Source organism: Anomaloglossus baeobatrachus, chromosome 9 (genome assembly GCF_048569485.1).
Source record: "Anomaloglossus baeobatrachus isolate aAnoBae1 chromosome 9, aAnoBae1.hap1, whole genome shotgun sequence".
NCBI classification, from domain to species: Eukaryota; Metazoa; Chordata; class Amphibia; order Anura; family Aromobatidae; genus Anomaloglossus; species Anomaloglossus baeobatrachus.
Window position 1 is genome coordinate 199135924 of NC_134361.1, and position 27239 is coordinate 199163162.

General features: G+C 48.4%; 1 protein-coding gene across 3 annotated transcripts in view; it reads left to right on the forward strand.

The window, feature by feature from the left end:
• AKNA (AT-hook transcription factor) overlaps nucleotides 1-26893 on the forward strand; it is an 80445-nt gene extending 53552 nt beyond the window's left edge. For all 3 annotated transcript variants that reach the window (XM_075324207.1, XM_075324206.1, XM_075324208.1), the window contains exons 16-22: nucleotides 11155-11265; nucleotides 18702-18793; nucleotides 18912-18998; nucleotides 19081-19182; nucleotides 20903-21004; nucleotides 23812-23938; nucleotides 26158-26893. In XM_075324207.1, the coding sequence (XP_075180322.1) occupies nucleotides 11155-11265; nucleotides 18702-18793; nucleotides 18912-18998; nucleotides 19081-19182; nucleotides 20903-21004; nucleotides 23812-23938; nucleotides 26158-26398 (862 nt within the window). In that variant the 3' untranslated portion in view covers nucleotides 26399-26893. The remainder of the gene's footprint in view (nucleotides 1-11154; nucleotides 11266-18701; nucleotides 18794-18911; nucleotides 18999-19080; nucleotides 19183-20902; nucleotides 21005-23811; nucleotides 23939-26157) is intronic.
• The last annotated feature ends 346 nt before the right edge of the window (nucleotides 26894-27239 follow it).

Sequence of the window (27239 nt, forward strand, 5' to 3'; positions counted from 1 at the left end):
GCACGCAAGCTCCACAATTTAGTCAGCAGCAGCTGCTGATTGTATCGGATGGAAGAAAAGAGGGCCCATAACAGGGCCCCCGGCATGCTCCCTTCTCACCCCACTCTGGCTCGGCGGTGCTGTTAAGGTTGAGGTACCCATTGCGGGTACACAGGCAGGAGCCACATGCCGTTTTCCTTCCCCATCCCTTAGGGGCTCTGGGTGAAGTGGGATCCTTACCGGTCACCAGGCACTGGGACCGTGCTCCCTCCGCAGCCCCTGGGGGAATCTGCTGGACAGGAGACCGGGTATCGTCAGGGAAAGGCCCTGCTCCTCTGAGGTACTCTGTGTCCCCTTGGGGACGGCGCATAGAGCGCCTGTGTAATGGACGCTGCAGCAGCTGCTGGTTGTGTTTGTGCGCCGGGACTACCGCGCTGATCGCGCTTGTTTGCCGGCCGCGCTTATAACTTTAGTCCCCGGCTTTTGCGGCCTAGTACCGCATATTCCCGCCCCCAGGCCTGCCAGTCAGGGGTAAGGGCGGGACGCTGCACTGGACGTCAGCGCTGAGGGCTGGAGCATACTTAGTATCCTCCTCCCCCCTCACTGAGCACCGTGGGGCACCAGATTCCCGCACTTTCTAAGGCACGCCCACGGCTCCCTCCTCCTCTCAGAACGCTGGCAGCCATTCCTATCAGCACTTCTGACGCTGGAGAACTTCAGAGACGAGCTCCAACAGCTCTGGGAGGCCCAGGCAGGGAATCTGGTGGTCACACAAACGCTGAGGGCGGTCGGTAAGCAGCACCTGTTACTAGGTGCCTTCCCCCCTGGGTGCCGAAGTGTATATTTATATGCTTATATTGTATACATTTACGCTGTACGGCCGCACTATTGCTTTGGCTATATACCCTCTCTGATTGCTCTAAGAGGAGACAACAGCATGTCGTCCGCAAAAAGCAAGGGTGCCAAGGCAGAGGCTTACTTTGCAACCTGTACCTCATGTGCGGCTATGCTACCTGCAGGTTCCACCTACCCTCATTGTGTGCAATGCTCGGCCCCTGTGACACTCACTCAGCCGGAGCCTCTGCCACTGGTGGGGCCCTCGGCCCAGGTGGAACCACCTGCTGCCACTGTCCAGGTGACAGGGACAGAGTTTGCAGTATTCGCTGACAAACTTTCTGAGTCTATGGATAAATGGTCTGCTAAGATACTAGAAGCTTTGCAGTCCAGACCTGTAACACAAGCCCCGGGCACTGCTGAACCTTTTCATGGCACGGTCTCAAGATCACAGAGCTCTGGCGGCAGACGCATTAGTTCAGGATTGGTCGCAGTTTCGGCTGCCTTATGTATTTCCTCCTCTGGCAATGCTGCCCAGAGTATTACGCAAGATCAGGTCCGAATGCCGCCGCGCCATCCTCATCGCCCCAGACTGGCCGAGGAGGTCGTGGTACCCGGATCTGTGGCATCTCACGGTGGGTCAACCGTGGGCACTACCAGACCGTCCAGACTTACTGTCTCAAGGGCCATTTTTCCATCTGAATTCTGCGGCCCTCAACCTGACTGTGTGGCCATTGAGTCCTGGATCCTAGCATCTTCAGGGTTATCTCAAGAGGTCATTGCCACTATGAGACAGGCCAGGAAACCAACGTCCGCCAAGATCTACCACAGGACGTGGAGGATCTTCTTATCCTGGTGCTCTGATCAGGGTTTTACTCCCTGGCCATTTGCCTTGCCCACTTTTCTGTCCTTCCTTCAATCCGGAATGGAAAAGGGTTTGTCGCTCGGCTCTCTTAAGGGACAAGTCTCGGCGCTCTCTGTGTTTTTTCAAAAGCGTCTAGCCAGGCTTCCGCAGGTACGCACGTTCCTGCAGGGGGTTTGCCACATAGTCCCTCCTTACAAGCGCCCGTTAGAACCCTGGGATCTGAACAGGGTGCTAACGGCTCTTCAGAAACCACCTTTCGAGCCAATGAGAGATATTTCTCTTTCACGCCTTTCACAGAAGGTGGTCTTCCTAGTGGCAGTCACATCACTTCGGAGAGTGTCTGAGCTAGCTGCACTGTCATGCAAAGCCCCCTTCCTGGTTTTTCACCAGGACAAGGTGGTTCTGCGTCCGGTTCCGGAATTTCTCCCTAAGGTGGTATCCCCTTTTCATCTCAATCAGGATATCTCCTTACCTTCTTTTTGCCCTCATCCAGTTCACCAATGTGAAAAGGATTTGCACTTGTTAGATCTTGTGAGAGCACTTAGACTCTACATTTCTCGTACGGCGCCCCTGCGCCGCTCGGATGCGCTCTTTGTCCTTGTCGCTGGCAAGCGTAAAGGGTCGCAGGCTTCCAAGTCAACCTTGGCTCGGTGGATCAAGGAACCAATTCTTGAAGCCTACCGTTCTTCTGGGCTTCCGGTTCCTTCAGGGCTGAAAGCCCATTCTACCAGAGCCGTGGGTGCGTCCTGGGCATTGCGGCACCAGGCTACGGCTCAGCAGGTGTGTCAGGCGGCTACCTGGTCGAGTCTGCACACTTTCACGAAACACTATCAGGTGCATACCTATGCTTCGGCAGATGCCAGCCTAGGTAGGCGAGTCCTTCAGGCGGCGGTAGCCCACCTGTAGGAAGGGGCCGTTTTACGGCTCTATTACCGAGGTATTCTTTTACCCACCCAGGGACTGCTTTTGGACGTCCCAATTGTCTGGGTCTCCCAATGGAGCGACAAAGAAGAAGGGAATTTTGTTTACTTACCGTAAATTCCTTTTCTTCTAGCTCCTATTGGGAGACCCAGCACCCGCCCCTGTTCCCTTCGGGCTGTTGTTCTTTTGTGTACACATGTTGTTCATGTTGAATTGTTCTGGGTTCATGGTTTTCAGTTCTCCGAACATCCTTCAGATTGAATTTACCTTAGACCAATTTATAAGTTTCCTCCTTCCTGCTTTTGCACCAAAACTGAGGAGCCCGTGATGCACGGGGGGGTGTATAGGCAGAGGGGAGGGGTTTACACTTTTAAGTGTAATACTTTGTGTGGCCTCCGGAGGCAGAAGCTATACACCCAATTGTCTGGGTCTCCCAATAGGAGCTAGAAGAAAAGGAATTTACGGTAAGTAAACAAAATTCCCTTCTTCTGAAATACAGGCAAGTAAAGTTTGTGAAATGCACAGTTATTTGATGAGAAGTTCCACGGAATATCTAATAAGTGGGTCGGGCTTTGCTAGTTATTCCCACCCTGTCTGCCTGCCTGTCCTTTCTCCCCCCTGTCTCTGTTATTACAGGGGGAGGAAGGAAGGACAGGGGGAGGAAGGACAGGTAAACATGGGCGGGAATAACTAGCAAAACCCGACCCACCTATTAGATATTCTATTGCACCTCTCATCAAATAACAGAGCATTTCACAAACTTTACTTGCCTGTATTTCAGAAACTATACATCTGATCTCACAACTAAAGGTATGTATAGAATCAGCAGGATAGCGCCGGTATAGCACTGGCTTTAGTTTATATAGGAAAATCCTGTTGGTTGGGACTCTAAGTATTTGGTGCAGAAATTGCTGCATTTCTTGGAATGATAAACACAGCCTAAGGCCCCCTTCACACGCACGTGTCTCCAGTACGTGTTAGGTCCGTGCCCGCATGTACCGGAGACACGAGCACACGTAAACCCATTAAAATCAATGGGTATATGTGCAAGCACGTGTGCAGTCATCGGCCCGTGCCTCCGTGTGGAGCAGACGTGAGCCTGTGTGCTCCACACGGATGTATGTCCGTTTTCCTCCGGCAGCACGGTTGTCACACGGCCCGCACACGTACCACACGGATGTAGTTTGGATGCGGTCCCGTGTGACACGCTCCGGAGAAACACACGTGTCAGAGAAAAAAAAAAATCTTTACTCACTTTCTCCAGCCCTCCTGTCTCTGCCGCTGCTGTCACTTGCTGTCGACCGCCGCTCATTATGCTCATTTAATATTCACTTCACTGCGGCCGGCAGAAGCAGCAGCGGGGAGTCGGCAGGACCAGAGACCGAAGATCAGCACCACGGACCGCAACGCCAGGGACAGGTGAGGAGAAAGTTCCGTTCTCACGGAGAACACATGTAGTGCCATAAACACGGCACACGGAGGGGAAAATGCACCTTTGACATGTCCGTGAAAATCACGCATGTGTTTCACGGACGTGTGAAGGGGGCCTAAAATACACAAGTTTTTGATGCATTTTTGCCACAGTTTTGACATGCGTTTTGGTGCAGATTATTCCACACTCTTTAAGATGGGTGAAATCTGCTGCAAAGGGATGAAAGAATTGACCCGCTGCACCAAATCTGCAAGTCAAAAATACTCAACGTGATGTAAGATGGTCACTGGTAAAATCATGGAGGGGAGATATGTTTCACCAAGGTCGATAGCTTCGGTGATGGGAAACCCGGATGCAGGCTTCAGCATGTTATGTGTTGAGAGGGTTAATCGGCCGTGACAAGGGTCGGGTTTTTTGTGAACAGTCAAAGAGATGGGTGGGATGGCGGTTCACATATCTCAACCCTAGAGTGTGGTTCAGTAGGTACAATTAAGCCCTATGGATTCACGCAGTGTTCTGTGTGTGGAGGTGAGCAGACCTCCATAGTGGTGCTCGTACTGCAAAGAGCTCAACCCATTTATTGCTATGGAGTGCCGAGTGATTGACAGATCTGTTCGCCTATGGCAGTCTATATGCGCACTGAGCGAGTTATTACAGATCACTTTGTGCTGATCATTTGACTGTAAACAGGTATTTACACAAAATAAAAACCAATCCTGTTTATCAGAGGTGCACAAACTTTTTCTAATTTGAGGGCCATATTATCATATTGAACCACAATAAAACTTAAAAGGTGGAATTAACATCTTTGGCATTTAAAGGAGTTGTCTACCACTGGACAACCCCTTCCTAACTGCTAGTGTACCCCACATAATATACAGAAAAGTATACTTACTGTATCTCATGAACAAGTGCCACTCCTGCGATGTGATTCCTGGCGGTTATGTCACATTGTTAGCGGATGTCTGCCTGTTGGAATAGTCAATGCTGCAGCTGAATGTCACTCATGTGACTAGCAAGGGTTTACCTGGTAGCAGGTAAAGCCCCAGAAGATGTAACAACATACAAGAAACCCACCGTTAAGGAGAGGGGTGAGGGGACACCCCCTGAACTCACCTCAAGCTGACTCTTGATCTCCCTAGCATCCCTATTCAGGTTCTTACAACTTGTCGCTGAGCTGGATACCTTAGGCCGTCAGCTAGCCCTGCACTCGCCATGGCTAGTGAGCAGGCTGACAAGTTCACTAGTCTCACCTCTACAATACAGAGCCACAAGGGTAGGAAAACAGACAGGGGAAATAGACATGAAAAGGAAAAGACACTCCAGGAGGCTTCAAAACACCACTGCTGCACACAACATGGCAAACTTCTTCCACAGCAGGCATCTTCCAAAGTGGACCACATAGCATGAGGATTCAGTTTCTATCACCGGCATCATCTGATCAAAGCACATAACTTAAATAGGGAAGGGGAGTGATCCCAAAGAGCCACACCTGAGATTGGCAGCTACAGCCCGCAGCCAGGCAGGAAAGATGCTTAACCCTTCTTCACCACAAGCAAGGAGGTGTTAACAAATAACAGTAGTGACCCTGACCTTCTGACACCAGATTCATCCGAGGTCTCTCCGAAATGAGATACACTCATGGCACTGATCCATGGACGCAGAGGTCACAAGACATGATGTCATGTGATCACCTAAAATCACAGCTCAGACATTGTAGGAGCTGCGCCTGTCCGGAAGGTAATTATACTTTTTTTTTAATCAAATTTTATGTGGTGCACACTAGTAGTTAAGAAATGTTTGTCCAGCACTTAACAATCCCTTTAAGGCATCCTTCACACCTCTGTGCATTAAAGGCACGTGTGTGACAGTCCGGGTTGCAGATCCATATGGCCATCCATGTCTCCCTGTGTGTGTTCTCCATGTGCTGTGCATGTGACATCCGGATAGCACATGGACAGCATGAACTTGTATACTTATCTGTCTCCGATGCTGCTGTCACACTTGCTTCCGGGTCCGCAGTCAGTGCAGTGAATATTCATGAGGCATAATGAGCGGGCCCGGAAGCAACAGCAGCGCCGGAAAATCATGAAATTGCTTGTGAGCAGCCACACGTAAAAAAGCATTCCTGCGTCCACATCTATAGGGGCCATACAGAATGACATCACAGGCGGTATGTGGCCCCCAGGGTGCAGATTGTGCACCCCTGCTCTGTATGGTGCCGTACAGTACTGTGTATAGTCACTAATACTTTCTAGTACAGCACAAATTCGTCCCCGCAGGATTCCTCTGCTTCCTACACGCACCTGTATGTACATTGATTAGTCTAATTATTAAAGCCATTTATCATCTGACAAAGGATTTCACTAAGACTTGATCTAATAAAGACGCCAGAATCAACTATCTAAAAATATCCGTGTTCTCCGCTTTATCAACATTTGCTTAGATGCCGGCCTATAGTTTAATCATTATTATAATGCAGTTTGGATCTCAGTATAGCAGTATACGGAGGGGTGATCGTGCGCCCCAAAAATTGTGCAAGCTCCTAAGGTGTAGGTGCAGTACATCCCGTGAGAGATCATCTGTCGGGCAGATACAGGTACGTAATCCCTATTGACCAATTAGCTGAGATGACCTGGAGAGGGGCACCCGGAGGGTACAAGAGCACCAACAGGATTACTGTTATTAGATTATAGCTAAAAAAGAAGAGGTCATTGAGGAGACTACAGAAATGCACTCAGCTCAACATTTAGGGGGTCATCTAGTGGTCATAATTGCAGGGGATTGACGTCCTCCTGGAATCACCAAACCAAGACTCCTCCATCAGAGGCAGATAGAGCAGTGTGATCCATCACTGCACAGAACACGTCTCCTCCAGAGTCCAGTGGTGGCTTTACAGCTCTCCATCCGATATTCTGCATTGTGCTTGGTGATGGACGGCTCGGCATTGTGCTTGGTGATGTACGGCTCGGCATTGTGCTTGGTGTTGTATGGCTTCGCATTGTGCTTGGTGATGTACGGCTCGGCATTGTGCTTGGTGATGTACGGCTCGGCATTGTGCTTGGTGATGTACGGCTCGGCATTGGGCTTGGTGATGTACGGCTCGGCATTGCGCTCGGTGATGTACGGCACGGCTTTGTGCTCGGTGATGTACGGCTCGGCATTGTGCTTGGTGATGGACGGCTCGGCATTGTGCTTGGTGATGTACGGCTCGGCATTGTGCTTGGTGTTGTATGGCTTCACATTGTGCTCGGTGATGTACGGCACGGCTTTGTGCTCGGTGATGTACGGCTCGGCATTGTGCTTGGTGATGTACGGCTTGGCATTGTGCTTGGTGATGTACAGCTCGGCATTGTGCTCGGTGATGTACGGCTCGGCATTGTGCTCGGTGATGTACGGCTCGGCATTGTGCTTGGTGATGTACGGCTCGGCATTGTGCTTGGTGATGTACGGCTCGGCATTGTGCTTGGTGATGTACGGCTCGGCATTGTGCTTGGTGATGTACGGCTCGGCATTGTGCTTGGCGGTGTACGGCTCAGCATTGTGCTTGGTGATGTATGGCTCGGAATTGTGCTGGTGATGTACGGCTCGGCATTGTGCTTGGTGATGTACGGCTCGGCATTGTGCTTGGTGATGTATGGCTCGGCATTGTGCTTGGTGAGTACGGCTCGGCATTGTGTTCGGTGATGTAGGGCTCGGCATTGTGTTTGGTGATGTACGGCTTGGCATTGTGCTTGGTGATGTACGGCTCAGCATTGTGCTTGGTGATGTACGGCTCGGCATTGTGTTTGGTGATGTACGGCTCGGCATTGTGCTTGGTGATGTACGGCTGGGCATTGTGCTTGGTGAGGTATGGCTCGGCATTGTGCTTGGTGAGTACGGCTCGTCATTGTGCTTGGTGATGTACGGCTCGGCATTGTGTTCGGTGATGTACGGCTCGGCATTGTGCTTGGTGATGTATGGCTCGGCATTGTGCTTGGTGATGTACAGCTCGGCATTGTGCTTGGTGATGTACGGCTCGGCATTGTGTTTGGTGATGTACGGCTCGGCATTGTGCTTGGTGATGTACGGCTGGGCATTGTGCTTGGTGAGGTATGGCTCGGCATTGTGCTTGGTGAGTACGGCTCGTCATTGTGCTTGGTGATGTACGGCTCGGCATTGTGTTCGGTGATGTACGGCTCGGCATTGTGTTCGGTGATGTACGGCTCGGCATTGTGCTTGGTGATGTATGGCTCGGCATTGTGCTTGGTGATGTACAGCTCGGCATTGTGCTTGGTGATGTATGGCTCGGCAGTGTGCTTGGTGATGTACGGCTCGGCATTGTGCTTGGTGATGTACGGCTCGGCATTGTGCTTGGTGATGTACGGCTGCTGCAGCTCTTCCGCCATGAAGCTCCCGGCGGACGCAGTGTTTGTGCTGATGTTACCAGAGAAGGTCTGGACTCTGCAGTTATAGGGTCAGCAGATCATTGACGACTGTTCCATCCTCTGCTCCTCAGCACTCGGCCCCCCGCTCTGTAACATTATGGGGTCTCCACTTCATGGCGGAGTTGCTGCGTTTCCTTCCACTTATCAATATCACTCACAGGGGATGGGGGAGGATTTAGGAGGAAGAAATGTCATGAACGGACTTGTTACACCAGTGTCTCCTATTACAGGACTGCGCTGGTATCAGTGAGCTCTGCACCACCATTAGTAAAGGTAGACGGCATGGGGAGGGTCTGGATGTTATACGCGGGAGTAAGGAGCTAGATGTTATACAACGGGGGCGAGGGGATGAATTTTGTACATGGGGAGGGGGCAGGATGCTATATACTGGGGGGGATAAGGGACCGAATGTTATACACCGGGGTAGGGGGTGGCTGTTATAGATTGGGGAGCGAGGAGCCAAATGGTATACCCCGGGTGTCAATGGGGCTGGATGGTATATACTAGGAGTGAGGGGCCGGATGTTATGCATTGGGACGGGTGAGGGGGAAAAAAAGTCTTCTCTATATCTCCCCCTGTATTTAGACCATGTAACAGTCCAATATTGACTTTTCCACTGAATATACTGTATATTCATCCTCTGGGATTTTATTTGAACCACTTAAATCTTTTCTGCCCAAACAAGGAAAATTCAAGTCACCCAAGTAGTATATCTTGATTGCACAGAAACCTTGTAAATAAAGAAGCAAATCCATCAACCAAGATCCTTAGAATTCTTATTTTATTTCATGTCCATCAAAATCGCATCCATCATATACATAACCGCAGACGCGTTTCAGACTCCGGCCTTATTCATTGCAGCAATGAATAAATACGACTGTTTTTACCACATTTGACAAAAACGGTGCGAATATTCTGATCAGAGTTTGACCGGAGACTGATCAGAGTGGCATCAGTTTTTCTCAGATGTGAAGAAAAAAAAAAGAATATTCATCACCTTCTTTATTTTGACATCTGCACAGCCCCATAGAATATTATAGGTCTGAGTGTTATCCGTGAAAACTGTGTCGTGTGCACAAGTCCTTAAAGAGTAAATTTCTTTTCCATGAATCAATAGTAAACATGAAAGTAAACAGTTTTCTAATATACCTTATTAACGAAATTCACTTCTTTCTTCTCCTGGACTGATCTGGCATTCTCAAAATCCTCAATGGGTAAAATCAGTCATCAGAGAATACATACTTTACCATTAATGAGATTATAGATGTCACTTGGTGCTGATAAAGTTCTGTGGAGAACTGTAACTGTGATTTCAGGAGAACTTGCAGCAGAGTTTCTGTTTCTGCCTCTATTGCCTCACGCTTAGGAGAACTTGCAGCAGAGTTTCTGTTTCCGCTTCTATCTCCTCACGCTTAGGAGAACTGACAGCAGAGTTTCTGTTTCCGCCTCTATCTCCTCACGCTTAGGAAAACTTGCAGCAGAATGTCTGGTTCCGCCTCTATCTCCTTACCCTTAGCAGAACTTGCAGCAGAATGTCTGGGTCCACCTCTATCTCCTCACCCTTAGGAGAACTTGCAGCAGAATGTCTAGTTCCGCCTCTAGCTCCTCACCCTTAGGAGAACTTGCAGCAGAATGTCTGGTTCTGCCTCTAGCTCCTCACCCTTAGAGGAACTTGCAGCAGAATGTCTGGGTCCACCTCTATCTCCTTACCCTTAGAAGAACTTGCAGCAGAATGTCTGGGTCCACCTCTATCTCCTCACCCTTAGGAGAACTTGCAGCAGAATGTCTGGATCCGCCTCTATCTCCTTACCCGTAGAAGAACTTGCAGCAGAATGTCTGGGTCCACCTCTATCTCCTCACCCTTAGGAGAACTTGCAGCAGAATGTCTGGTTCCGCCTCTATTTCCACACCCTTAGGACAACTTACAGCAGAATGTCTGGTTCTGCCTCTAGCTCCTCACCCTTAGGAGAACTTGCAGCAGAATGTCTGGGTCCACCTCTATCTCCTCACCCTTAGGAGAACTTGCAGCAGAATGTCTGGTTCCGCCTCTATCTCCACACCCTTATGACAACTTACAGCAGAATGTCTGGTTCCACCTCTTGCTCCTCCCCCTTAGGAGAACTTGCAGCAGAATATCAGTTTCCGCCTCTAGCTCCTCCCTCTCCATAGAATTTTAAAAGCCCCAACTGTCACCTCCTATCTCAGCAATGGGAAAATCTGTTGTATTCACTGACTGCAGGTCTTACTACGAGTAAACAATCCATTTAGGAGGAGAAAAAGCAAAATTCTCTGATAAGATATATTATAAAGTTGTTTATTTTCACATGCACTATTAATTTACAGAATAAAACTTAAAACAACAGTTTCTTCGGAAATAGTTAATCCTATGCTTAAATACTTTGCGCACATTACATAAATGCAAGTGGTCAGTGTGAGACACCCTGGGCATCCGCTGATAATTTCCCCCAAAAAAATCAAAATTGAGAGTCCTCAAAAGCTGACATCTTTTTAATTCATTTTAATTTATACACTTAGACTTGGTAGTTTTTGTTGTTTTCCTGCTATTTGTACTATAATAAAATGTCTGTCTATGCAAAATTTTTCCATCCTTCCAAAAATCAATGTTTTAGGCCTTAGCAGATCTTTAATAAAGCCATTAATCATTTTCTATATACGTTTTTGTTCTCTCCTTTCAGCCAGGCCATCCACAATCTGCAGAAGGAAGTGAATCGGCTGCGCAGGCATCTTGAAAGCAGTCTGCGTCGCTCTCCAATCCGAGAGAAACTAGGACAGTCAGCAGCAAATCAGTAAGTGATGGGCTTAGGATGCAGAATTTTTATCAGGAGGTTACTACAAACATCGCCGACTGTCATGGCGGTGTCAGGATCTGTGGAGATTACAGATTCTGGCACTCTGCCTGCTAACTTCTCTGATGTCTCTGATCAGTATAGGGAGACGCGGACGTTGACCCACAAATTGGTAATTCATAGTCAGGCTAGCAAGAGTTAATCTCTGCTGCTCTGCTTGTTAGTCTCCTTTGATCACATGATGTGGCAGAGCCAGTCACGTTCACTTCCCTCCTTTATATGCTGGCCAGACCCTTCCTTTAATGCCAGCTATAGCTTATCTATACTGGTCTGTTGAGGTGTTGTGATCCAGACTTTTTTTTTTTTTAACTTCGTTTTATTAACAATTTCAAACATGGTACAACTGACATTTGCCATATAAAGATAGCTCAGTATATAGATAGTAATATTTGAATATAACAATGAACAGTCATATAAAGTCCATAATATCTTTAGCACTTAACATAGAACAATGTTATTATCCATACTTCTTATCGTTTGCATATATATCTAATTTTATATTGAGCATAAGAACAGCTCTAACTATATCAGCATGACCAGATTGTGAAAACAAGATAGTAAAAGGAAGAGAAAAAGGAAGAAAGAAAGAACAACAACAACAGCCACATTGCATTATTATACCTCAATATACCATTGGACAGTGTTTCATATCCCAACATCTAACGGGAACCACCATTATCCGCATAATCTCCCTCAAACCTCCGCAAGTGTGTCTGGAGAAGAATTCCACACACACCAGATTTTGTTACATTTTCCCGGGCACCCCCTATTATAATATACCACCCGCTCATAGACTATGGTTGCATTGACTAGTGTAACCCAGGACCGCACAGTTGGATTCGAATCTCCCATCCACCTCAGAGCTATTAATTTCCTAGCCAGAAACAATGCCTCTCTGAGGAATATTGTCATGTAATGATCCCAGGACTCTTCCTCCACCACCCCAAACAGGCATATCAAAGGGTCACACAAAAGAGGAATCCACACAATCGATGTCAGCAGAGATGTCACTCCCCGCCAGTACGAAGATATATTGGGACAGCTCCAGATCATATGTATGAAATTTGCCCCTGAGAGATGACACCTCGGGCACTCCGATGTACGAGAACGGCCCATACTAAATAATCGAGTTGGAGTAAGGTACGCCTGGTGGACAATGTAGCATTGAATCAACTTATTATTAACCGAAGGGGATACCGCAGTCAGAGATTCCAATATCTCTTCCCATTCCTCTCCCTGTAGAGAGGGAATTAGAGATTTCCATCTATCCTGGTCTGACAAGGGGTCCGACTCCACCCCCACTGACAACAGGTAATATATAGCTGAGATGAGGCCTCGAGGTCCTTGTGATTTTAGAATACCTATCATAGGAAGTGATTATATCAATTTCCTCACTCCAATTTTCTGTATGTGGGATTGAATCGCTGTGCGAATCTGCAGGTATCTAAAGAACTGTGATCTTGGAACATTATATTCAATCTGGACTTGTTCAAAGGACTTGAAGGTTGTGGTTCCCGGGACAAAAAGATCACCTAATGCACTGACGCTGTGAGTGGCCCAGAATTGCGCCGAGGGGTGATCTCTCAGAGTATGGAAGTGGCTATTCCCCCATAATGGGAGTTCCGCCACCACCCCTTCGAAGTGTACCACCCTCTTGGCTTGTCGCCAGACTAATCTTGCCAACCTGAGGAGGGGTAATTGCCGTGGTGTTCTCAGTCCTTCTGATTCCAGAAAACCCACTAAACAATCAGTCCCAGCCGCGTGTGCCAAGTGACTCTCAGAGTTTGGCAGCTGACATCCAGGCATCCAAGTCTCAAGTGCCCTAAGCTGTCCCGCGAGGTAGTAGAGGAAGAACTCCGGTAAAGCCATCCCTCCCAGTCTTTTGGATCTCTGTAAAATGGATAACCGAAGTTTGGGTCTGGATCTCCCCCATATGAAAGAGGTAGTAAGCGAGTTCAACATTGAGAAGAAGGATTTGGGTACTGATACTGCACTATGTTGTAGTGTATAACTAAGCTTTGGAAGTAATATCATTTTGATTAAATTTATTCTGCCAACCACTGACAGGGGTAGCTTGCTCCACAAGTTATATTTAAGTTTAACGTGCTCCAGAAGTGGTGTTATACTCGTCTGCAGGTCTAGTGTATGGTCTTTCTGTATGTGTAGTCCCAGGTATTTAAAGCTAGTTACCACTTGCAGAGGTGACCTACCCTCCATTGAAATTCCAGACCCATGCATTAATGGCATCAAAGCCGACTTATCCCAGTTGATGCGTAGTCCCGAAAACTCCCCAAATGTATCTATAGTGTCTATAACCACCGGTAGAGTCTCTTGCACTCGATCTAAGAAGACAACCATGTCATCCGCATACAATCCTATTTGATCTGTGCGGTCGGCTATAGTGATTCCAGTGATCTGTGGATGAGAGCGGATTCTAATTGCCAAAGCTTCAATAACTAGTGCAAACAATGCTGGAGACAGAGGGCATCCCTGTCTTGTGCCCCGGTTCAATGCGAAGGGTGTAGACATAGCACCATTGACTAGTATCCTGGCTGTCGGGGACCTATGCAACATATGAATCCAATTACTGAATTTAGGTCCAAAGGCGAATCTCTGGAGGCAGGCAAATAAAAATGGCCATTCTACCGAGTCAAATGCCTTGGCCGCGTCCAGCGAGGCCAAGGCCCACTCGTTCTCTTGGACCAGTGTGCTATATTGCACTATGGACTGGACCCGTCTTATATTTATAGAGGTGTTTTTCCCAGGCATAAATCCGGTTTGATCTGGGTGAACTATACTCAATATGACTGAATTAAGCCTGGACGCCAGTATTTTGGTAAAGATCTTGTAATCCACGTTAACTAGGGATATAGGACGGTATGAACCGCAGTCTAGTGGGTCTTTACCCTCCTTCCTCAGCACGACTATATGTGCTTCGTACAAGGAGGCAGGTAGAGAGTCGCCGGCTGAAAAATGTGAGAAAACCTCTAAAACAATCGGGGCCAATACGTCACAATATTTACTATAGAATTCTATGGGAAGGCCATCTGGACCCGGAGATTTCCCCCTAGCCATATCCGAGATGGCAGTAATCACTTCATCCAGTGTGATGTCCGCCTCTAGAGACTCCCGTTGTGATCCACTCAAAGTGGGAAACTCCAAATCCGACAAATATGTCACGCAACTTTGAACTCCATGAGGATTTCTAGATGTGTATAGGGTTTTATAGTATTCACAAAAGCACTCTAAAATATCTTCAGGGGATGTAGCTATTGAGACATCCATCCTCCGTATACCCAATATTGTATTTGAAGTGTTGTGTTGCCTAACCATATATGCCAATAATTTACTGGATTGATTTCCAAGCTCAAAATATGATTGTCGGGTAAAGAACAGTTTGCGTTTGGACTTGGTCTCAGAGTGCTGCATATATACCGTATTTTTCGCTTTATAAGACGCACCGGAATATAAGACGCACCCCAAACTTAGACATAAAAAAAGGTAAAAAAAAGAAAAATGGGGTCCGTCTTATACTCCGATGTTCTCTTACCGGAGGGGGGCAGCAGTGGTGGTGAAGCGGGGTCACAGGAGGCACAGGTTGTGCTGGCAGGCGCGGCAGGTCAGTGGCAGCGGGGTCCGTGGTTGCAGGTGCCGTGGCGTCCGTGGTTGCAGGCGCGGTGGTGTCCGCGGTGGCAGGATCCGTGGGGTCCGTGGTGGCGGCAGCAGCCGTGGCATGAGAGCCGTGCAGCAGGCCGGTGCAGTGAGTGTCCGCGGTCCCGGTTCAGTGGTGGCAGCGGCGGCGGCGGCGGCTCAGTGGTGGGAGCGGCGGCAACTGCTCAGTGGTGGCAGCGGCAGGGACTGCTCAGTGGTGGCGTGTGTCCGCGGTCCCGGTTCAGTGGTGGCAGCGGCGGCGGCGGCGGCTCAGTGGTGGGAGCGGCGGCGACGGCTCAGTGGTGGAGTGTGTCCGCGGTCCCGATTCAAGTAATGGCGCCCGGAGCGACGCATGCGCAGATGGAGCTCTCATCCAAGGGCTCCATCTGCGCACGCGCTGACTCCCGGAGCAGCGCGTGCGCAGATGGAGCTCTCATCCAAGAGCTCCACCGGCGCCATCATTTGAAAGTGGGACCGCGGACAACTGGTAAGCTGCACAGCCGCCCGCCCCGCATGCACAGAGTGGCAGCCAGCAGGCTGCCCGCCCACTCTGCGTACAAGCCGCCGGGTACCTGTGCTTGCGTGCGGTGGCAGCCGGGTACCCATGGCTGTGTGCGGGCGGCAGATGGGTGACTGTGTGAGGGCGGCAGCCGGGTACCTGCACGGTCACCCGACTGCCGCTCGCACACAGCACCCGGCTGCCGCCCGCACACAGCCATGGGTACCCGTCTGCCACCGCATGCAAGCACAGGTACCTGGCTGCCGACCCCACACAGCACCCGCTGCCGCCCGCACACAGCCACGGGTACCCGGCTGCCGCTGCATGCAAGTACAGGTACCCGGCCGCTTGCATGCAGCCACAGGCACCCGCCCGATCGCTTCAGACAGGACCCCCCCCCCCCGCTACCGCTTTATAAGACGCACCCCCCATTTTCCTCCCAAAATTTGGGGAGGAAAAGTGCGTCTTATAAAGCGAAAAATACGGTAACCTATATGATTGCATCCAGGCCGCCCTATTTCCATCGGTTGGGGCCGATATATATATTGCCTCTAAGTCCTTAAGTCTCCCCTCTACTATATCATCCTTAGTTTTAGTCACTCTTTTAAGATATGTTATGGTTGAAGACAAACACCCTCTAAGGTAGGCTTTAAGAGTGTCCCACACCAAGTTAATATTCCAGGATTTAGGGTGGGCTTCCAGGAAATCCTCTATTTGGGTCAGAGTTCTATCACTTTGATCTATTAGTTTCAGCCAAAAGGGGTTTAACCTCCAAAAGGGTTTACCAACACCTTGGTTAGTCTTCATGGTAAGAATCACTGGGCTGTGATCTGATATGCCCCTGACCCCGTGTACCACGTCATCCACCCAGGTTGCGATATTGCTCGACCCAAAAATATAATCTAGTCGGGACAGCGTGCGTCTAGTAGAAGAATGACATGTATATTCTCGGGTGTTAGGATGCTGGAGTCGCCAAAGGTCAATCCACCCACCTCCCTCCGCAAATTGCTGCAAATCAGTCAAGTGTGTGGCCGAATGTTGTCCCCCTCCATCCATCTGAAACCTGTCCTGCTCCTCATTCATCACGTTGTGATCCAGACTTACCGGTGGTTGTTGTACTTTATTGCTCTCAGCAGTTGGGGTGTTAACCCTTGTTGTCCATTTGTTGCTGCCTTCCTTCTCTTGCTTTTTTCCTTAGTTTGTTACTGTTTGCTCCTGTGAATTTACAGTGCATATAAGTTTTGGTTTATCCCTGTCTGTCTTTATCTCTGTTACCATCACACTCCTGCCCTTTTCTTCCCAGGGGAGGAACTGTTTAGTTCTGGTCAGCAGAACAGTAAAACACATAATTCCAGCATCTCAACCATCAGGGGTAATCCAAAGGGTAGGGCTAACCATGGGTCCAGTATAGGAGCCCCTGTTCCTCGCTATGCTATAGTCACATCGTGACACATACACAATAGATAACTGAAGGCGGAGCGATTGTTCGACCTTTCGTTCAGCAGACCGCGATCTCTCCCAACTCCCTATGAAAGAGCCCCTGCCAGACTCCTTTGGCGGTGACCTTATCTCAGGGTGTCTAAAGGAATTAGATGTCTGAAATCGGCTGTGCGATTGATAGGCCGATCGTTCCTCAGAGAGTGATCTCTCCCAACTCCTCTGGACATAGGACCACTCAGCTCAGTCGACTATTCCCTGTGAAAGAGCCCTTGCCAGACTCCCTTGGCGGTGACCTTATCTCAGGGAGTATAAAAGGATGAAATATCTGTAATCGGCCATGGCAGAACCTTAATGGGTTTTCTTTTAGATATTCTTTTGGTTTTTTTACATTTTTAATTCCCTTACGGAACTTGACCTTGCGATTGCTTGATCACCTACTGTATACAGTGCACTGCACTACTATATTATTGCAGTGTATTGAGACAGTGACAATTTTCTACGAAGCCCAGTTACATGGACTACAAAATAGCTCTAACATGGCAGGTAGGGGGTCTTTCTGTAGACCCTAAGATGAAATGGCAATCTAAGGGCACCTCACGTAAAGTGGGGGGGTCTGATGGTCATCTAAACTGGTGGCCTCCATGTTGAAGCCTTTTTAACGGCACTTTTATGCTTTACAGTGGCATTTAAGAGGTTAATCTGTTGCTAGCTCCGATCACATGCATTATCTTTGGATGCCACTATGTGCTGTATGGTATGGGCTCAGCTCCTGAGCCTGCTCCATACAAACAGTGCGCACTGTACATGTATGGTGGGTGTCAGTAAACTAAGTGGTTGACGTCAGGTGCCACTCCTAGGGCAGAGACCAGCTGTGGCAGCTGATTTCTAGGATAAGGACAGGCACAAGGATAAACGGGAACAGTGACATGTGTAGCAGGGGTAGATGAGGCTGGAGGCACGGCTGGAATGGTGAGGCACAGTCTATGGTATAGCAAGGTCCTCCAGGGTAGCTGAGGCTAGAGGCACAGCCGGGATGGATAGCCACAGTCTCTGGTATAGCAAGGGCCTCCAGGGTAGCTGAGGCTGGAGGCACAGCTGGGATGGACAGGCACAGTCTCTGGTATAGCAAGGGCCTCCAGGGTAGCTGAGGCTATAGGTATGGCTGGGATGGACAGGCAGTAACCAAAGCACAGAAGGCAAGGGGACCTGACAACTAGCTGGCTAGGGCAAGGAAACACTAACTAACTAAATGTGTTGATCAGGCACCCCTCCCCTAGCGGGAGAGTGCCTTATGTACCCCTCTCTGAGAGGCACTTCCAGGAAATGGCGCGCTGGTGCTTTAAAAGAAGGCAGCGGCACACGACCCTGGAACACTCTCAGAGGGCCAGCTCCGTGTGCACAGACGGCGGGAAGAGGAGGCAGGAGGCACGCATGTGGGGGAGAACAGGGACGCCGGGACACATGGAGAGGGACCCCCGTGTCGGTGAGAAAGCACGCGTCCCTGCGGAGAGGAGAACGGGGAGCGTAGGACGCCAGTGCTACAGAGGGTCTATCCTGTACACAGACCACCCAGGGACCCTGTGTGATGCCTAATTTTTCCTAGACCACCTATAGAGTTCTACTGCCCAGAGCCTAAGAGCCTGTCGGTGCATACAGAAATGGAGAAGACGGAGGGCATCTACCTCATGTTTGGGGGAAAAATGCCCATTGATTATAACCTAGGGCCTCGATAGTTTATTTATGCACCCTAAATATTTAGGATATCCGCATTGTTAATACTCTGCAGGAATCTACATGACACGAAGACTCCCAACGGCGCCACTGACTTGGGTACTCCTATATCTAAACGTGGGTCTACTGCGAAGGAATCAAAGGAAGGTAAGTGGCATCCCTCCAGGAGCAGAGACGATACGGTTGTAAATTTAATAGTAAATGGAGTAATCAGTGAAATGTCTTTGTTCCGTGCAATTAAACTCTTTTATCTCCTGGCACCAAGGACATTTTGGCAGTTTTGTGCCACGTGGCCACGATCATTACCATTCTCCCACACAAAGTGGACAACGCATTCAAGGAGCTTATACAGGTGACTGCTGGGACATCCCAGGGGAAGTCTATCTACTTGTTCTCTATTATAGCATTAATACAGGGTTTTTTTCTATATTTAGGGACTCAATATCAAGTCTCAAGATCTCCTCCCCTCCCCCGCACTGAACATGTTACTATCCCAACTTGTCAGAGATGTGAAGAAAATGAAAGGACGAATTCAGGTATGGCCAACAACAAAAAACTAGTATTATCACATGTGGGCATCATACATCATACAGACATAACATCATAGTGATAGGTTCTCCTTAAAGGGAACATGTCACCTGTTGTCCCCCTATAAGCTGCGGCCACCACCAGTGGGCTCTTATATACACCTTTCCAGAATACTGTATATAAGAGCCCAGGCCGCTCTGTATAACGTAAAAAACACCTTTATTACACTCACCTAGGGGGCGGTCCGATCCGATGGGTGTCACTGCTCTCGGTCTGGCGTCTCCTCCATTTTGTGCAGTTGCTGTCCTTCTTCCCAGCTCCGTGTGGATGACGCCTCCCACGTCATCCACACAGAGTCCTCCATTGCGCTCCTGTGCATGCGCACTTTGATCTCCCCTGCTGGGGACAGAGCAAAGTACTGTAATGCGCAGGCGACAAGGAGACAAGGAGAGGTCAAAGACCGCCAGCGCATGCGCACTAAAATACTTTGATCTGCCCTCTCTCCATTCTAAAGGCCGCTTTACACGCCGCGATATCGGTACCGATATCGCTAGCGTGGGTACCCGCCCCCATCTGTTGTGCGACACGGGCAAATCGCTGCCCGTGCCGCACAACATCGCCCAGACCCGTCACACTACTTACCTGCCCGGCGACGTCGCTGTGACCGGCGAACCGCCTCCTTTCTAAGGGGGCGGTTCGTTCAGCGTCACAGCGACGTCACAGCTGCGTCACTGAACCGCCACCCAATAGAAGCGGACGGGCGGAGATGAGCGGGACATAACATCCCGCCCACCTCCTTCCTTCCGCATAGCGGCTGGGAGGCAGGTAAGGAGAGCTTCCTTGTTCCTGTGGTGTCACACGGAGCGATGTGTGCTGCCGCAGGAACGAGGAACAACTTCGTTACTGCTGCAGTAACGATTTTTGAGAATGGACCCCCATGTCACCGATGAGCGATTTTGCACGTTTTTGCAACGATGCAAAATCGCTCATAGGTGTCACACGCAACGGCATCGCTAATGCGGCCGGATGTGCGTCACCAATTCCGTGACCCCAACGAGTTTGCATTAGCGATGTCGTAGCGTGTAAAGCCCCCTTAAGTCTGTGGACCTGACAGAGGTGGTTGAGTACCCATCTTGTCTGTTTCCGTCAGCCCCATAAATACAGAATGAGGCCGAAGAAGAACAGGCGAAGACCCCCTGTACAAGTGCATGGTGGGGGTCTCAGAATTACACAGCTGTTGGTTGAATGACAGTTTCGCTGATATCTATCTCTCCCAACTCCCCTATACACAAGAACGCTAGACTCTGAGCTGAGACTTTATGTGTTCTCTATGAAAGAGCAGCTGGCAGAGTCGTTTGGCAGAGGCTTTTGTCCCCAACAAACAAAAGGATTGAGCAATTGATTTCCAACCACCGATCCGTATGTCCCCTAACATAATCTGTTGGGGGAGACTTAGGGGGCCCCATACACATTAGAGGGTTGGACAATCCCACCAAAATTGGCGGTTTGGGCTGACTTTTATCTAATGTGCATGGGCGCCCATTAGGACCCTACAGTGATCAGACAATTATCAGATATCCTGTGCTTTGTAGACAATCCCTTTAAAGGTAAACTGAGACAACCATGCAAATATTGGGGTTTTTTTGCATACTGCAATACAAAACCCAATAGATATGACAATATATTTACAAGTAAAGCTTTATCATCTCTCCATTATGTGTCTTGCAGAGTTCAAGAAAACATCAAAAAAGGAGAAAAGCTTTCCGGTAACGACACCAGACTGTCCGCTCTGCCGCGGGAACAGTGAGTCTGATGACGCCCCAAGAGCCGGTCAGTGTTTAGTAAGAACTAGTAAGGCCTCATTCACATGTCAGTGATTTTTCTTGTAGGACAACATCAGTCCGAGTGTTTTTGATCAGAGCTTAGTCTAAAGGGTACTTTACACACAACGATATCGCTAACAGTATATAGTCGGGGTCATGTCATTACTGACGCACATCCGGCGCCGTTAGCGATATCGTTGTGTGTGACACCAAGGAGCACCGATCAATGATCGCAAAAACGTCACAAATCGTTGATCGTTGACACGTCGCTCCTTTTCATAATATCGTTGGTGGTGCATACCGCTGGTTGTTCATCGTTCCTGCGGCGTCACACATTGCTGTGTGTGACACCGCAGGAACGACCAACATCTCCTTACCTGCCGTCCACCGGAAATGAGGAAGGAAGGAGGTGGGCGGCATGTTCTGGCCGCTCATCTCCGCCCCTCCTCTGCTATTGGGCGGCCGCTTAGTGACGCCGTTGTGACGCCAAACGAACCGCCCCCTTAGAAAGTAGCGATTTGCCGCCCACAGTGACGTCGCTAGGCAGGTAAGTAGTGTGACGGGTGTTAGTGATGTGCGCCACGGGCAGCGATTTGCCCATGACGCACAACCGACGGGGGCGGGTACGCTCGCTAGCGATATCTGTACCGATATCACAGCGTGTAAAGTACCCTTAAGTTTCTCCAATTTTTCTTGAATGGAAAAAGACTGTTCTTCAGCTTTTCCTATCAGTCAGTGAAGATCGGACAGCACATGGATGGTATCACCGACCTATAGACTTGCATTTTCAATTTTGATCTGAGAATTGGATCAGTATCAGACAATTTTCGCAAAGACTGTCATAGGTAAAAGTCCTATCCGTAAGAAAGCCGTATGAGAAAAACTGACTCCTAAATGAGCCCTTAGATACTACGACAAAGCAGAACTGTCTGTGTCCATAGGTAGAAGTCATTTTTGAGGTGGGACATGTCTATTTGTGTACGACTTCTTCTGACGAGACATAGAGACATACAAACCCACAAAACCAATCAGTATCCTGCCGTACCTCAAACAGCTGCCTGTGGATAAGTGATGAAGAATCAGGCTTGGCATATATCCATAGGGGTCATTTAGACGTCGGCGCAACACGGTTCGAGCATGGATCGGCCACAGGTCTCCTGACCCAATCGTGGCAGCTTCATAGCAATATATGAGGTTGTCACTCTTGGGTTGGGAGACCTGTGGCTGGTCCGTTCTCAGACCGTGTTGCACAGACGTCTTAATGATCTCGTAATCAAGTTGCAAACCTTGTAAAGGGTCAGACATTTTCGGTCAATTCCCACGCTGCTGCTTTTGTTGCAGAAATCTCTGCAACTGAAAAATTGATTGCATGCATCAGAATGTGTTTCAGATGAGTGGCACAATTGCAGGACTTTCTTCATGAAATACGTAGCGTGTGAACGTACCTGTCATGGTCGTCTCCCTTTGTCAGGCTCAGGCTCTGAGTCTCTTTTTACCATCTGAGGCTCTACACATTAAACGTGTTTTATCCTTTTGGAATGCACGGGGTTAATGTCAGTTTTCTTGCTAGCAGCAAGTTCATCATTACCCCTGATCAGGTGTTTCCACTGATGACCACTTCCAACCTGGATATATACCCTCTGCTTCCAGCAGAGGGTGCCGGTTATTCAGATTTCATTCTGGAGCTTGGTCTGGAGGTGGAAGGAGGTGTTTGCTGCTGCTGCTACTGTTGCCTTTTGATGTTTGGTTTGGATGTACCCTTTGGTTTCGTTACCTAACCCTTACCTTATTAACCCCCTATATCCCTTTTGTAGTCCCCTTGGTGTTTGTTTTTAGGGCGTGAGTTTTGTTGTTCCCACTCTGTGTTGTTTGTCGGTGGGGTATTGTGACTACTGTCCTAGCCTGACTCCTGCGTGGTGGGGTAGTGTTACATCAGGGTCACGTTGGGGGCCCAGACCTCAACCATCGAGTGTACCTCTGGGTTGAGGGTCTCCTCAGTGTCCTACCTAGTCTGAGGGCCAGCTTAGAGGTCCCTATCTAGTGACATCATAGTCATCAGTGTGACAGTACCCTTATGGTGTATTTACATCTGCCGATCCAGGTCATTAAGCCACTTGGTAACCATTTAGTTGCCTTTTTAGTCGAGCCAACCAGAATTTTGAAACAATTTTTGATATGAATATCATGATATCGGCAGGTTATCACTTGTTTACACACAACGATGTGCTGCCAATAGCCATGATCTTTAAGCCTGCTTCAAAATCATCGCACCTGACAAACGAGTGTTCCTGTTTCCCAATTATCAGCCCATCTAAATGGGCCTACTTATAAATGGGCAGCACTAGAGGTTTAGCTTTCTTTCATTTGCACACAAGATATATTGGAATACCTGTCAGGTCGAGTGAGTATTCCTGTTAGGTCGAGTGAGTATTCCTGTCAGGTCGAGAGAGTATTCCTGTCAGGTCGAGAGAGTATTCCTGTCAGGTCAAGTGAAGATTCCTGTCAGTTCGAGTGAAGATTCCTGTCAGGCCGAGTGAAGATTCCTGTCAGGTCGAGTGAGGTTTCCTGTCAGGTCGAGTGAAGTTTCCTGTCAGGTCGAATGAAGATTCCTGTCAGGTCGAGTGAAGTTTCCCGTCAGGTCGAGTGAAGTTTCCCGTCAGGTCGAGTGAAGTTTCCTGTCAGGTCGAGTGGAGATTTTTTACACGGCTTATTCATACCTCACAAAAATACCGAACTGATTCTAACCATAGACACGACTCCTAATATTTATAGTATTTTTAGTAGACTGATATCTGACCCTTATTTTTAATACAGGAACATGCGCTGGTGAAAATAACCGGCGTTCTCGGAGACATCCACACTGCAATCCTTGGATCATGAGCCATACTCCTCCCGTGAGCTACGTACAGACCCCAGTTGTACATTACAGCCCCCCAATAATGTAAGCAACCATCATACAATTAGGGGTGTAACAAGGCACCAGGCTATACCTTTGCTTTGAGATTGCCGCCTACATGTAGGTCTCCTTTTACAGAAGGTAAAGATCACAAATCAACGATGTCTGAGAACTATTTTCACCAAAAAGATCTGGAAAAGTATTGTTCAAAGGAAGGTTTGTTCGCCCTCCGGTCACTATTGTTAGCAGCACATCCCTGCCTACATGAGAGGATGTGCTGCCGACAATTGAAGATTTTTATGACTGCAGAAAAGATTCCAGCAGCCAACAAATAGTTTTTTTTCTGGCCACGTGTGCATAGGGCTATAATCAGGAAGGAACCTTTCTTATGATGATCCCAAAGAAAGAGTCTCACGGCCCTATAAATCGTATGGGGATTACAGCACAATGTTAAGACTGGCCGGAGGCTCTCCCGACCCCAGCATAAAAGCACATGATGTCACGCTCGGGTTGGGAGAGCTGCCGGCCTGTCCAAGCTTTACATTCCCATCTACATATTGTCACAATGTGAAAGCAGGATAATGAGTAACAGGGGTCTCCTATCCTGTCCCTCACAAAAAGGGATCCTAGGCTATCCCTGACCTCTGGTTTACTCCTGAAGGTGGAGATGTCGGAGTCCCATGCCTTACAGTTCTCCTGAGCAGATCTAATCTGTTAACCCCCTCGCCCAGGGAAGGAAGGGGCAGGATTGTAATGGAAACAGATTAAGATAGACTGGAAAACCTAAATTCAGACACACTGCAAACTCACAGGAACAATCAGTAAGATACAAAGGAGAAAAGCAAGAGCAGGAAGGCAGCAAGAAAAAGACAACAAGGGTTAACAACAAAACCGCTCGCTTCAATATTGCACAACAACAACCACCCCCAGCCCAGGGAAAGAAGGGGCAGGAGTGTAATGGAAATAGATTAAGACAGACAGGAAAACCTAAACTCAGACACACTGCAAACCCACAGGAACAATTAGTATGATACAAAGGAGAAAAGCAAGAGCAGGAAGGCAGCAATAAAAAGACAACAAGGGTTAACAACACAACCGCTCACTTCAATAATGCACAACAATCACCCCTCGCCCAGGGAAGGAAGGGGCAGAATTGTAATGGAAACAGATTAAGACAGATGGGAAAACCTAAACTCAGACACACTGCAACCCAACAGGAACAATCAGTACGATACAAAGGAGAAAAGCAAGAGCAGGAAGGCAGCAATAAAAAGACAACAAGGGTTAACAACAAAACCGCTCGCTTCAATAATGTACAACAACCACCCCTCGCAAAGGGAAGGAAGGGGCAGGAGTGTAATGGAAATAGATTAAGACAGACAGGAATACCTAAACTCATACACATTGCAAACTCACAGGAACAATCAGTACGATACAAAGGAGAAAAGCAAGAGTAGGAAGGCAGCAATAAAAAGCCAACAAGGGTTAACAACACAACCGCTCACTTCAATAATGCACAACAACCACCCCTCGCTCAGGGAAGGAAGGGGCAGGAGTGTAATGGAAATAGATTAAGACAGACGGGAAAACCTAAACTCAGACACACTGCAAACGAACAGGAACAATCAGTACGATACAAAGGATAAAAGTAAGAGCAGGAAGGCAGCAATAAAAAGACAACAAGGGTTAACAATAAAACCACTCACTTCAATAATGCACAACAACCACTAGTATAGCTAGATCATAGCACCTCACCAAACTAGTATAGGTAAGCCATAGCTGGCATTAATGGAAGTGTCTAGCCAGCATATATAAAAGGGGCGTGAATGTGACTGGCTTCCCCCAGCCTAGCAGAGATTAACTCTTGCTAGCCTCCCTAAGTCTGTGGGTCAACACCCGTGTCTCCCTGTGCTGAGCATAGACATTAGAGGAGTTAGCAGACAGAGTGCCATAATCTGCAGTTTCCACACATCCTGACACCACCATGACAATTGGCGATGGCTGCAAAAATCTCTTTGTGACCTATATCCAACATATACATTTTAGGAATGTCCCTGTCTAAAAAGGGTCAGCATTACATAAATACCACCCAAAAGTGGGCACTTACAAAAGGTTTTTTGGTAGGACGTAAAAAACGAACTGATATGTTGATAAGTATGAGTTAGTTTCTCACCGACAATTGGCGTTTTCTCCTATATGTGATGGATATGATCTATTTATGAAATAAGTGAAAACTAAAGATCTTTATATTTATTTTTTTTTAGATATGGCACACCAGCCACTTTCTATAGCCCGGTAGCCTATAACCCGCCTGAGCGACGTCGCCCACGTTCAGTGACCCCTCCACCGAGTTCAGATATCCTACAACTCTCTGATTTAACGTGGCCTCTGAACAAGGCCCTAGAAGCAGCCAAAGAACTAAAAAGCACCAGCCGAAAGATGTGCCGATCGCTCACCATGGATCTCAGCAAACAATCCAACCTCCGAGGTTCATGCCTTTTCTAAATCTGAGAAATCCTGCAACCCTTACCCTAGTGCCTGGAATTGAAGCTAAATCTGCAAATCAGCTTTTTGGCTAAGATTAACTTATTTTTTTTACTTAGTCATTTATGTCCTTGTAAGTGTCTATAGAAAGAAATCTCGTCACAAAGAAACATTCATCTATACTTAGTCCCTAAGGACCCCTTCACTGGTCCATACAAGAAACAGACATTTTGCACGGTCCGTTGTGGAGTTCTTTGGGCCATTCGTGAGTCAGTTTGTGTGTCATTAGTGTGGTCTCCGTGTGACATCCGGATAGCACATGGACAGCACAAACTTGTATACTTACCTGTCTCTGGCGCTGCTGTCACACTTGCTTCCTGGTCCGCAGTCAGTACAGTGAATATTCATGAGGCATAATGAGCGGCCCGGAAGCAACAGCAGCGCCAGAGACAGGTAAGTATAAAAATTCATTTCAGTGAAGTGTCCTTCGGTACATGTCACTCGGATCACATCAGCGTGCGGTCCGTGTGATACACCTGCGGAAAAATGCAAGAAAATGGACATGCCGCCGTATTGAGCCTAAGGCCTCCTTCACATGTTCGTGTTTCCAGTATGTGTGAAAACAGACATCACACGTACCGGAAACACGAACATGTGAAGGAGGCCTTAGGCTCCATACGGCGGCATGTCCATTTTTCGCTGGCTGCAGGTGTATCACACGGACCGCACGCTGATGTGATCCGAGTGACATGTACCGGAGGACACCTCACTGAAATGAAATGGATTTTTATACTTACCTGTCTCCGGCGCTGGTATTGCTTCCGGGCCGCTCATTATGCCTCATGACACAGACACACGTAGG